Here is a 14,011-nt window from a genome sequence, read left to right as displayed (position 1 = left end):
GTGGAGTTTGAGCTTGCAGGGAACTGTGAAGAGATAAGAAACTTCATAACAGAGAAGCTGCTGGAAAGTGAAATTATGGCTATCTCCAATAAGCAGAGAGATCAACATTATCCATACATGACTGACATCCAGGAAATGCCTTCCCAGCACTTGATTGATGGGGTGCAGTACCTGTCTCACTGACTTTGATTCAAGACTATTTTGTGCACCTTGATAGCTGTTGGGAGGAGGAATGCTTCTGGGGCTCAGTTTCTAATTAGCACCTTAAATTATCAGCATGATTTCATCATTCATACAAAATTCACCTCCATGAAGAGGACAACGTACAGTGGGACGCAGTGGTAGTGACAGCACCCTGAGTGAGAGATGCAGAGGTCACACAGATTCAGCTTTTACTGCCACCTACGATACTGCCTTTCAATTTTAAGAGGGTGCAGAAAGGGTGAACATAGCTGGAAGCACTCTCCTAACTTTTACAAAAACTTCTGAGGAAGAACTGTTGTAAAAAGGCTTCAGTAACTCTGCCTTATGGTATTGCTGGCTGCTTGGTGTAACACCTACTGCAGTGTTTAATGGTCACTGCATCCATCAGCAGCTGTGCTGCGAATGCCAGCATGATCTGCACCAGGGAATTGCTGCAGACTTTGGAGAAAATGTTCAGTTTCAGCTGTTAATTGCTAGAGAGGGGCGGCATCAAGTGATCTGCTCTGCTGTGAAGAACTGATATGCTTTTAGAGTTCTGCTGCTTTGCCATAAGCCTTTAGGAAGCAGTACGTTTTTATTCTGCCTTATGTAACCCACACACGTACACGGTCATATAGCTTCTCATGATAGACTTCTCGTGACCCACTGACAGAAGAAATGCAACTGCTAATACTAAACAAAGTTTCAGGGTGAAAAGAACAAAACAAACAGAACTTAAAAAATACCTACAAAGTAGAACTCTGTTCATGGGCTGTTCCCTGTTTATCCACAAGGATTTCAGAAAGCTAACTCCAGTGAATATTTATGGGTTGCAGAGGGGATGAAAGAAAATTATTCATCGTGAAGCACATGAATTTCATGTTTTAGCAGATGAAAATTCACAGCTGAACTTCTGGAAGAGTAAGGTTTGTTTAGAAGCTGTCCTGTGTTTTTGGGCTTGAGATGTGGAGGTGTTCCCAGGGTCTCCAGGAGATGGTGCATGCAGGATACGTCTGAAAGCTCACCTTCCTTTCTCCGCTGAGTAAAGTGTCAGCAGAGCAGATTCTGAGCTTGCCAGGATAATGTCAGATTTTGTTAAAATCCTCTAATTTTGAATCCAGCTCAACTAGGTCATTAGTTGGCATAAATCTTTACAGCTCCGTTGAAGTAAATGAGCAGATTTAATTTGGGAACCAACGCACAGTACTGAGAGTTTTTTCTCCTGTATCTCAACATGATTGCAAATGAAAATAAAGTCTAACTCAGGTCTCTTAAAAACATAAAAGTTCTTTATTGACACTCCTTTTGTGAGTGACAAGAATAAATTTTAAGATCTGCTCTACCTCCCTATGTGCTGCAGAAACTGCTTTGCTACAGGGTGCAGCTTGAGACTCGAACCTGAGCAGGTATTAATTTCTGGGGATTGCTCCGCTGATTGAGTTTCTGGGCAATATCTTAGTGCAAAAAGCTCTGTAATAACAAACCAGTGGTGAATATAAACTTAAGGGTGCGTTTATCTCTGTTTTTTACAGCCCTTTTTGGTCTGGATAGAGAGATCTTTCAGCTGAGATTTATTCCAGAAAAGTTGACAACTGCAAGATAGTATGTGTAAACAGTTATAAGCAAAGTTCATAGGCTGAGGGAAAAAATAGGGATGTAATTCCCAGCAGACAACACATCACTGCTTCCAGTTAACTTTAGTGGCACAAAGCAGCCATAAAAATGCTCCAGACTGTCACTTCATCTACTGTGTTTTTCTGCTTCCCACCTGTAAGTAGGGTTAATGCTGCTTTAATGTCAAGTTCTTCCCAGTCAGAAAGAGAGCTGCTTGGCTGATTATGTTTTCCACACCAAAAAGACAAGGGGCATTTCTGGCTCCATAGTCACTCTTTGCCTTCCATCCAGGCTATAACATTTGCTGATGGAAAGTATTTGAAGAGCTTTCCAATTCCATGCGCTAGAGAAGCACACCTAATATCACAGTAGCATATCATGTAGGGTAGCTTCCTCGCCAAGTTTCAGAACAACCATCTTTTAAATCATTTTTCTTAGAACTTCCTCCTGCTCCAGCTGTCAGCTGCTGGTTGGTCAGAGCCATGCTGTCAGTCTCAGCCATATGGCACTCATCCCTATGTTGCACTACACTGGCATGGCAAGGACAGCGTTCTGCACTTGGTGGGAAAGGGAAGACAGCAGTTTCATGGTGGAAGTGGGTGACTGGTCAGAAGAAACTAAGGAATCAATTTTGAACAGTGAAGCATGCGTTAAGCCCGAGGTGTAAAATACAACGATGGGTTCATTAGGAGGCCATGACTTTTTGCACAGCGAAATATAGACTACAGTACTTGACTTTACTTGGCGTTCAGCTGAATCTCAGTGCACTTGGTGAGAACTATGATTCTTTCCAGAGGGTCTGATCCCTTAGTGCCCCTGAAATCCAGTGGTGCTGATGCTGAGCGAGGACTTCTATCATTAGGAAGATGAGCCAGGCTGGTATCCAGGTTTTCATAGACCACAATGGCTGTGAGCAGTAATAAGTTTCCTCCAAGCTGCTAAGTCAGCTGAACAACGATCTTCAATCTGTGACAGGATAAGATCAACCTTATGTGTGTTCTCTGTCCTCCATTATTTGCCAGTTACTTCAGTAGCACCTTCTTGTCATCTTCCTCTGCTTGCATTATTACGCTATTTCTTGCAAGGGTCTCAGTCTCATCAAGGATGCAGCTGCTGTTTCTGACGCTGGGATCACTTTCATTGCTTTTAATTCACATGGCATAAAGGTATACTGCAGTTTTAGAGTAAGATACTGATGTGAAAACTGCTGGGAAAATCCTAGAACACACTGATTCCTTCTGGTTCGGAAGGAATAACCTTCTGAAGGAATAACCTACACCAAGATGAATAAAGACAGCAGAACTTCCTCCCTTCCATCCCCATACCTACATGCTTTGGATCAAATTGCATGGTGAATGGTGGCCTAGACAGCAGGTGACTGAACAACTCCTTCTATGTAGACAAAGACCTGGAGCAGCAGGAGGATAATATGCAAAGATACCACAAGGATGATTTTACAAAATGGTGTAAAAAGCAGGTTTTGAAGGGGAAGGAGACTTACTTGGAGAATGGGGCAGTTCAATGTCTGATAAATTGAATATTAGCATGACAAAAATCAAAATCAGCAGGATTCTGAAGCTCCAAAGCCATAACTTAAAGACATCTTTAAAAAGGTGAAGGGAAAGCTAAACAAGTAAATTTTTTACTGCCATAAACTGCATGGGAGAGCTAAGGATTTCACCTCCACAGACAGCAGATGTCTTCCAACAGTATGAGATTAGTCTGCAAAGCCCTTCTTCATCTGACTCTTCGGTCTGATATACTTAATTTCTCTTCCATTTGAGATTTTTTCACTTTGTCTGGACTCCATGACATTTAAGTCCTCTTGAGTTCACTGACTCATTAATACTCAGAAAAGCACTATACACTAATTAGCAGGCTGTGATGTTGTCAGTCATGACCTTCCTGCGTCCAGCATCTTCCAGCACAGAAATCTACGCTCTATAGAAATTGCTGCCTACTTCCTAGAATTGTAAAAATAAATGAATTCTACAATCCTAGAAAGTACAGAATCCCACGGTAGCAGTAAGATTTCTGTTAACTCCATTGAGATTGTGCTTATTTTTTTTTTTTTTGCTATACAATTTAAGTGCATTTAATGCATATTTAAATACATGCTATTTCATTATTTATTTAATACATAGCAGCTCAAGTAGTACTTCTGATAATGATTCCTCTTAGGTGGCTAGCGTGAAAGACCACAGCAGACTTTTAAGTGCATTTGCTTAAGTGTAATTCTTACAAGACTTCCCTTTTTATATATAATTTCTATTATATATATATATATTCTCCTTAAATATATAACAGTTATGGCCTCACTATAAAGCTTGTTGGACTCATGGGAAAATCTCAATAAATGCAGTTCTGTTTGGATCACACTTCTAACAGTGAAAAAGGACTGTAAAGTGTCTGGAGCTTTCCTTTTCGGTGCTTTGATATTGCTAAAGCTCACCTGCAGTTACTAGCTGGTTAGTATTTCTGGGCTGTTTGAATACTATACATAAGAGGGAGTTTTCAGCTGATACACAGTTACAGACATAATGTCTCTAAATTAATTTATATTTGCATAAATCAGAAACACGAGTCTGCACCCTCACATATTACACTTCAAATTTAGAAACAAAAGTCTGGTTGATTGTAAATGCTGAATTCCTGGATAAAATACTCTTAAGAACATCTTGTTTGGATTATTCTAAGCGTTTAATCTTGTAACAGAGAGATAGCTCATAAAAGCATGTGTTCTGGTGGCATGTCAGAAAGTGGATTGGAAATTTCCAAGAGAGATCATAAGAGATTTCTGAGGATTCGTTCCAAAGCATGGTGGTTGGTAGGATGTACCAGATGGGGCTTGTCAGAGAGATCACAGGTGTCTGCAGTGTATTCCCCAGGGTTGTTGTGAGACATCAGTGCTGGATGTGCTAGCACACCATCACACGTGATGGAGAGAAGCTTGTGCTTTCAGGAAACAGTTTTGGTGATCTTTTCCCAAAGTGTTCTCAACAGAGGACTCACAGCCAGATGTGCCTACCTCTCCCAGCTAACTGAACGCATATCAGATCGAGTAAATCACATGTAATGTCCCCACTGCAGACATGTAAAGTCAGCTAAGATAAGGCAAGGAAATTGCACATGGTGGCACTCACAGGGATAGCACTTTTTCTTAAATGAATCTCAACAGGTATGGTATTTTCTGTCAAGATACAACATGTACAGTAACTTTGCCCTTGCCACTGAGCACTGTGAAGGCAAAGTGATCCGGAGAGATCAAAGTATCACCGTACTAAATTAGCAGACACAGATACAAAAACGTATCATGAATTTGGCAAAGAAAAGCTGACATCTGTTACAGATGTGCCAACGGTAGGATAATACTTGAAAAGCTCATGGTACTGCTGAAAGCATGTCACCTTTACTAGTAGAAAGACAAGCCAGGTGTGGTGCCACCTCCTGGAAGATCCTTCCTACTCTTCGGCTTGTACTGATGGATGCTTTCTTGTTGGCATGTCTGGAATGTATCTTCTATCCTCAGGGCTTCCACAAGTATTTTCCCTTAGATAATCTGGGCTTCTCAATATGCTCCTGACTTTTACAGTACATTTGCAACATGTGACATACAGTAGAAGCCTGAAAGCGAAGTCCCTGCTTCAAAGAAGTTGTCACTGACAAGCTCTGCTCCCTGGGGAGAGTCTACAATCCAGAGCCTTGCTTTTGGATTTGACAGAGAGAAATTTTCCTGGATCCAGGCCTTAGACTGCAGGGTTGCAGAGCAAAGAAAGGCAATGGGGATGCTTATATTCTTACAGATAATCTCTTCTTTTCCCTGTGGCACTGAGATGTAGATCAAGAAAGCAGATGGTATTGCTTTGCAGAATCCATACTGGAAACTAAGACATAAAATATCTGGACTTGTCACAAGACTGGCTAAAACAGACAAAAGCCATATAGATACATGCTTTTGAAGCAACCTGGTAGCAAATTCTCTTCGTCTACCCCAAGTCTCTTGCTTCTCTCCATGTTCCTTCTCTACTCAGCCCATGTCTGCTGCAGTGCAGTAATGCAGTTGCTGCCTGTCAGTCAGGGAACAGATACAACAGCCAGCTGTCCTGTTCCCATCTATCGTCATTTGCACACCTCAGTGCCTCTCTAGCAGCACTTTTAATGAGTTACCTTTTGCAACCCAATCTCACCACTGTGAAAATATGCACGGGCCTGGCCACAGCAGGGGATAAAAGCTTTTGGTGGTGGCCTTTTCCAACTCAGACTTAGCATAATGTATCCTTAGTCCAGGGGACTAAGGAGCTATAAAACAAACAAGGTGGCAAGCAGATTGGGGAGATGTCAGGAATAGTGCCAGGTGTCTTCCAGGCTGTGACAGGAAGGCAGAACAAATGATCAGACCTGCTCCAAGGCAGCCTGCTGGTCCGTGTGCTCGTAGGATGAATAACTGACCTTGTACAGAAGTCAGGTCTGCACAACAGACCATCTGCCAAGCAGTCTGAAAAGCGGGAATGTTGTAATTTTTTTGTGCACCCGAAGATCTGACATTAGGAAAAAAACAGACATAAGCACCTAGGATTCAGACAGCAGAAGGGATGAAAGCAGTAGAAAATGATCCAAACAAAATGTTTGTCTCTATCTTCTGCCTACAAGTGAGCTTATAAACTGATCGCCTGTGGTGTGGAGAGCAGACTGCTGCTTCACATGAGGGCTCAGGACACTGCTGCAACCTTCATCTGGCTTAAGACTGCATTCATCCTGCAGCTATCCTCTACTGCTCAAACAGCAGCCTGGATTCATTCAAGTGAATGGTTTGTTGTTGTTGTTGTTGTTGTTTTGTTTGTTTTTGTTTTTGTTTGTTTTTCCCCAAAAGATGTGTGTGCCCGTTTGCACTTAGAATAGACAGTGGTATAGAATGTGTAAAATTAGAAAATAGGTGGAGACAAGGCAGCTGTGGTCCCCAGCTGCCCACTTTTTTAGAAGAGTAAGATCTTAAGGTGACAGAAAATTGCTTTAACATATTTCTGCAGCTCAGTGGTGGTGTGTATTTTTCAGCTCCTGCTAAAAGAAAGGCATGCAGTCAGGCTGTGGCAGGCTGCCCCTGAGGTGGGAGCTCAACAGAGAGCAACCACCTGCTGCTCCTCTAGGCCTTCACCTGTGGCTGATCTGATACTTCAGCTCAGAAACGATGAGATGTGAAGGACTGGAAGCAACCCATGTGATAGACATTAGATAAAATGCATTTCTAAACCCTTCAGCATCAAAAGGGCCTTCGGGTTTGAAAACCCAGTCAGTGGAGTAGCTGACTGGATGGATGCTCTAGACATTTGGCTTGCCCTTCTTAAGATTCTGCGCAGGCCTCACTCAGAAAATGTGCACCGAGCCCCTCAGGCACAAGTCCTGTTCCCAGAACGACGTTCTCCTGCCTTCCATCACTGCTCTGGGTAGCACCATGCCTGGCTGGTGCCTTCTGGAAGCAGCATGGTGGTACTTCAGTATTGCATCACTCCCGTCTTGTCAGAGCACATGAAGGTCCACTGGGGAGAACCCTCATTCTGCATTCCGTGTGACCAGCGGTTGTACAGCAACTAATTTTCCATTGATCTCTGATGAGAAGGTTGTACCTCCGAGACTCTCCTTTCAGAGCTGTACTGAGCAACTGCTAAAACACGGTGCTGTTCGATCAATTACACACCACCACTGCAACATGTATTCCTCTAGAAAGGCAAATGCTGTTTATTCAGGCCATTGCTAACCTTGGATATTTTTTCAACCAGAAAAAATGAGCATAGATCCTCCTGCCAGTACTGGCTTTAGATACCAGGCTTCTCATCCTGAAAAAAAGACACTTTTTCCCATCTTACCATCCCTCCCCTACTGCTTGCAGTCTCACATGGGATTTACTGTTTGTGGTGCCAGCTTGGGGAAATTGTACGTTTTACACCACCTCAAAGAGGCTGCTCATCTATTTCAGGTTTTGCTTTTTAAATACTTTCCAAAAGCACAGTACAAGAGCGTATCTGCCTGGAGAACAGCAGGGGAATGTTTAAAAGCACATTAATATTAAAAAGATTATTTCTGCATCTTGTTGCCATCTTTTTAAGAAGATGAAGAGGCAGGTAGATCTGAAAAAAAAAGGTAAAATATTTAAATCACCTAAAAAATACTTAAAGAACAAACCAAAGTGGTGGGTGTACCTCTACAACTGTTGTGCTCCAGACATTTTCCAAACCTGAGCTTTATATGTTAGAGAGAACTCTGTCAGAGCGCAGCTCAGGCTTTGTGTGAGAAGAGATTAAAGCAGTACGTTTTCAGTTATAACTGATCACACAGACAGAAACTTCAGAGGAAAACATGAGAACAAAATATCTACAAATATTTTGTAGTTCACGTAACATCAGGCAATCCTCTCTCATAAAATCTCTTTGTTTTCCTTCTACATTGGAAAGTGGGAACAATTCAGAAGCTTCCCTTTCTTCCATGAAGCAGAGAAGTGTCTGCTTAATAGAGGCCACTAATGCCACTGATTCACCGGGATCCCTGAGGTGATTAACCCCAAACCATCAGTCAACAGTGTTTTATTCAGGCCTAAGACCTGTGTTTGCAGTGCACAATATGTTTCAATACTCTGTGCTCAATTTTGTAACTTGATGACAAAGCTTTACGGTGCAGCTTTAGAATAATTCCATTTTCTTACAGTTTGCAGAAGTTTTACAGTATCTCTCATAGGAACTGCATGCAGAGTCACAAGAGTGACGCAGAAAAATAGGATGTCATCTGATGTGACTGGGTAATGGATTAGGTAATGCCCATACAAAGAACAGAGGACTAACTTCATTTTCAACTCCCTGTTAAGGCTTACCAAACAAGGACTGAAAGATTCTCAATTACTCATCCAGTACGCTTTGATCACAACAAATACAAGTCCTGAAGCTTAACTTGAAATTACAGAATTACTATATATGATATGTTTATGGAGGGGGAAGAGCACTAGCTTTAAGTCATAAATCAGAGTGCCTTAGGCCAACCATAGAAAATACTGTCCTTTTTAAAAAATATTACTGGTCTAAATGCTGGAGGAAGTGATTCAGAAATCATATTCACAAAGTCAAAACTGGATGGTCATCAGTCTGAACTCAAAGTTTTACTGATGTGAAAGATGGAGCTTGGTCTGTATTGTTTGGAGGTATGTATATAACCTTTATTAATAAATTTTATGAAAGCAAAATAAGCGATCGGTTCTGGAGTTCTTGAGGTGATTTGTTCCACTGGCATAATGTTTTATCAGTTCAGCCACCTGAGACTGATGGTAGATAGTTTCACAGCTGTGTACTAGCAGTTAAATTATGAATATAAAATTGTGGACAATACCATGAATCACACTTTTGCTGGTGAAAACATCAAATAAACAAGGGAAATTTTCTGTTGGCATCCTGTTGCCTGGAGGGACTGTCACTTGAAGAGGATGCCTGCTTTTGTGTCACCTGCAGCCATGTATTCTCTCCATAAACCCTCCTGCTCACTTTTATTTGTGACCGCAGATTAGTGGCAAATAAAATCAGGACAGTCATCTAAAATGGCTGAACTGTGGAATTTGGCTGAGGCTTAAATTTCAGCACAACTTCCCTTCATCCACCTTGGGAATGAGGGACGGAGTGTGTGTGAGCAGTCCTGCTTCTGCATTTTTCCTTGACTTCCCAGTACGTACCAGGCCCTCTGAGCTACTTGCAGACAAGCAGTCTACTATGAGATCTAGTTCCTGTGTGAACAGTTCCCCAGCAGAAGCAACACTGAAAATCAACTGCCTGACTACTCATAAAGTACTCTATAATTTTGATGCAAAAAAATAGAGTTTTTCGAAGTATTTCAGTTATTCTCCATTTGATTTAATATTCATGGAGAATGTTGTCAGTAACACCACTAAGGCTTCTGAAATACTAGCAAAATCCTACCTAGAATATCAGGTTTTATGCTCATGCTTTTGTCTCCACTCTGTGTGGTTATTTTACCTGCGTAATCAGGATGATCTAAATCACCTAACTGATCCAAACAACTGCAGCCAAAGGCACTTGAGAACTGAAATCTAACCTAAAATCTGCATATAGAAACCACTTAAAATCTCTGCTGCGAGCAAAACAAAAATCCTTGACCAACCTCTAACCTTAGACCTTTGAAATCACTCCATACACTTTAATGGACATTTAAATACCCTCTCTCAATGGACTTTCCTACTGAAGTGCTGTCAGATGATAATTAACTGTACGGTAACTGCTGTTTTGCAGACAGGTCGCTTTCTGATTTTATTAAGAAACCATAAATTATGTAGCATTGAATTTCGACTGGGAAAAAGAAAAAGCTGAGCTAATAACAACAGAAATGCTTTACCTTTGGGTCATGTATTCCAGAAAGCTCTTCATAGATCTTCTCTCCAACCATGACAGCAGCAAGGTTGGCTGTGTACGTGGACAAACAAAACAGACAGAAAATAGCCCATAGATTCATTAAAAACCTTCCAGTCCAGCACTTGGGGGGTTTGATGGCAGCTGTTCTTCCAAACAAGATCGCATAGCAGACATTCAGGGCAGAGGAGAAAGAGAAGACTTTGTTTCTGTTCCTTCCCTTGGGGGTCATCCCAAAAGGACTTTTCCACTCGTATAAGGTGAGGAAAACAGCAGTGATGTGGAGCGCAACAAATATCCCCAGCCACATAGTCCAGTGAAGTGGCCACATGAAGGCTCCAATCGGAGCTGCCGTGTCTCTGGTCCTCACCAATATCCCCAAACTAGTGGAAAAGAAAGGGCTAGTGAAATCAATCACTTGGCTGCGGGCAGTGTTAATGCTAAATGATGTCACTGCCATGTGAGCTGTCCCAGAAAGAAGGTCTCCCACCAGCCCAGTCCAATGACCATTCTTCCAGGCTCCGTATTTTCCATCACCAACAATGTACAAGTCAAAATCAAAGTTCATATCCTCAGCCAACTTCTCCAGCAGGTCAATGCAGTAGCCATAGCAGCACTTCTTCAGCTCAATGGGAACGGTGTCATTTCCTCCTTGAAGGGTTTCAAACAGGTTATCCAGCACAGCTGAATCGTTGGTCAAAGGATCCAGGCACAGCTGCCCTGCTGGGCAAAGACCTTCATCATCTACATCTCTTGTAAAGACAAAAGGGTGCTCAATAAGAGTTACCACCCTGAGGTGCAGCCGAGTGGGGTGCTGCATGTGAGTTTTATGTCTCTGGGCCTGTTCTGGCCATATCCCATAGTCCATGACAATCTTTCCTTCTTGCCAGCTCCCTAGACGAGTCCACATAGGATTGCCAACAGGGTCATGCTGCAGGTTCCAGATGAAGAAGTTGTTTTCTGAGCTGACAACAGAGGAGCCTTTCACCTTAATGTGGCCACTGAGACCATCAAAACTTGTGTTAGCTAAAAACCTGTTGGAGAGAGAAAGCAGAGTAATCAGAAGCCAACATCGCAAGTCATATGCTGAAACTTTTGCAGACACCTTGAATTTATGTTTAAGGGATTAGATTAGGAAATCTGGCTCAACACTAGATATTCATAGCTCTTCTGTGGTATGATGAATAAGCCACTTATGATTAACATACCTGGGAATGCTCTCTCCCCTGCATATTTTATGTAATGTGAATGGAAAGGCATTTGATTTACTTACTACAAAAAAATGAGAGATATCTTTTTTTTTTTTTCAGTTGCCTTTGCCCTTTGCTTCGTGAGTAAATGAAACATAGGTTAGTTCTCAACTGAACTTAGAGATCAGTAGTCACGTTCCCAGATAAAAATATGAATGAAAATGGAAGAATGGAAATGAAGAAATGCCCTTCCAAGAAAAATCTTATGATCTTAGTAAGATGTAGCATATGCAAGGGAAGCGACTGAAGTGCTGTCAACGTATTTCAAGCACTCTCAAGTGAACCAACCCAGATTCCAAATGCCCATTTGGCATTGGTAAGTCACTGTTAGCCACTCCAGAAAAGGGGAAGGGACTCGGTGAAAGAACTTTGCTCTAGAACAAAATTTTAATTCTTTAAAAAAAAATTACTATTACAATACCTGCAAAAGCAATGTTCTGGAAAGTGCAATTTTGACACAGCTGATTTCATGAAGCGTACCAGTTTTGCACTGTACATTGTTTTTTGGACATCTACTATCCCAGATCTTCAGAGTAAAAGATAAGTATTTCCTTAGCATTGGGCTGGCAACATTTGCTGGTAGTTGTCATCCACCTATGTATAATACAGCTTCTGGTAACTCATTATTCAATATGCTAAAATGATACAGATAAGGGAGCAGGGAAGTGAGTGGGAACATGACCAGCTGAACTGCTCCCTGTTAATGAGAAAGCTGCTGTGCAATTTGCAGGGACTGCAGAGGCACCCTGTTATGACTATGAAAGTCTTGGGAGAGTGATTCCATTAAAAACAACGGAGTTATATTGCTGCTAATACGGTGTAAGGTAAGTGAAGCACATATTTTTCAGTAAGAGGCATTCAGATGACAGACTATTTAGCTGTCATAGTAGAATGTAACACATCATAATAGCTCTGAGAATTAGATGAAAGCAAGTATTGAAAGAAGTATAAGGTGTATATCTGTCACTGCAACCCCAACAGACAAGACATAAACTTTAAGTAGTGTTAATTGTTTATCAATAGCTAGAGGGGAAGAAAAAACTAACCTTAAATAGATTCAAAAAGGATAAACCTGCAGAAAGTGTCTGTGCATGCACACTGCTGACTGCACTGCACTGATGAGATCTGTTAAATTTTTATGTATCTTCAGCAGTAAAAACTCTGCATGCGTGCAGATCATACTAATATTTGCCCTCAGCTAAGAACAAATTTAAGAAACTAAATAATAGAGTTTGAGTATAGCTGCATGTGTGAAAGCCTCTTCTTTGATGGCTTCAAAACAGTCTACTCAAGCAGTCTACTGTGCGTTACGTCTGGACCTTCAAATCACAGAATCATTAAGGTTGGAAAAAAACACTGAGCTCATCTAGTCCAGTCATCAACCCAAAAGATAACACAGCCCAAGATGATACAGCCAATACTGTCAAGAACAACAGATCTGTGCATGTGTTACCCGAGTCTAAGAATTATACCCAGAAATACACACGGATGTTAATAACATACAGGATTGATGCGTGATTGTGGATCACATTTTAAAAATCCTTTTCCACTTAGTCTTGTCAGCTAAATGTTACTGTAACTTCATTAACCAGTGGTTTTAGTCATGCATGATGGGTGCTTTCCTCCCAGGCTGCTTTTCTGTCTGTGCATGTTTGCAAATGTAAACATCATCAAGACAACAGCTACAGAGAAAGGCAATCCCAAGCACTAAAGGAAGGTTCACATAACCATGAATTTGTTTGTTTTCTATCTCTCTTCTCCTCAGCCTTTGTAAAAATAAAAATAAAAATGTGCAACTTCTTCCCTACCAGCACTGCTGGGTTTATATGCTGAGGTCATCACTATGACAATAACTGAAGGTGTGGATGTGTCTGTGCACAAGATTACGAAAGAAGCAGTGTGGAAAATAGTGTTAACAGCTCATTAGTGTTAACAACAATGCCAAAACTAACAGATACAAATTCCTAAGAGGAATAAGTTAGCAAAGTTCTGATGGATTTGGCCCCAAATTTCCATTGTAGCACAACCTGAATATTAGAAAGCTGCAAACCTGGAGTTTGGGGAGTAGATGAAGCTATGGAATAATGCATTAGATTTATTTTCTGCAGGTAGAATGAGAACAGTGAAATTTATGCACTGTGTTCTCTGACTTTCAGTGCAGAAATAAGCATGCCCATGAGAGTGAACCGAGCACTCTGTACCTGTCCTGTAGTTGAATTGTGTTAAAAGCATTTACCTGAGAGATTTAGTAGCATTTAAACATACGACTTTGCTACCTTCTCGAGGTAGCAGCTTACTTTTGCAGCTCATTTGCATGTTCCATATTTTTGGTAGTGACAGGACATTAATCAAAATAAATGAGGGGAACCATGTGGGAGATACATTTTAACAACACTTTGTAAAAGTTGTGAGTGGCTCTGGCTGCTAATCTTCTGCACGCACTGTGTGCAGCAGTAGTGAAACTCATGCCACAGTCTTCACAGCAGAACTCAGTCATTTTAAAAAATAGATTTGAGGATCAGACTACATTATTTAGACCAGCAGCCTCTAGTGTGAAATCTTTGAGAC

At 41.3% G+C, this 14,011-nt stretch overlaps 1 protein-coding gene across 1 annotated transcript in view; it reads right to left on the bottom strand.

The window, feature by feature from the left end:
- GRIN3A (glutamate ionotropic receptor NMDA type subunit 3A) overlaps positions 1–14,011 on the bottom strand; it is a 68,432-nt gene that overhangs the window by 21,646 nt on the left and 32,775 nt on the right. Inside the window, exon 3 of the mRNA XM_001232181.7 lies at positions 10,180–11,227. Coding sequence (XP_001232182.4) covers positions 10,180–11,227 — 1,048 coding nt within the window. The remainder of the gene's footprint in view (positions 1–10,179; positions 11,228–14,011) is intronic.

Source organism: Gallus gallus, chromosome Z (genome assembly GCF_016699485.2).
Source record: "Gallus gallus isolate bGalGal1 chromosome Z, bGalGal1.mat.broiler.GRCg7b, whole genome shotgun sequence".
Lineage (NCBI taxonomy): Eukaryota > Metazoa > Chordata > Aves > Galliformes > Phasianidae > Gallus > Gallus gallus.
The sequence above is the reverse complement of the archived record's forward strand: the minus strand, read 5'-3'. Positions and strand labels throughout refer to the sequence as shown.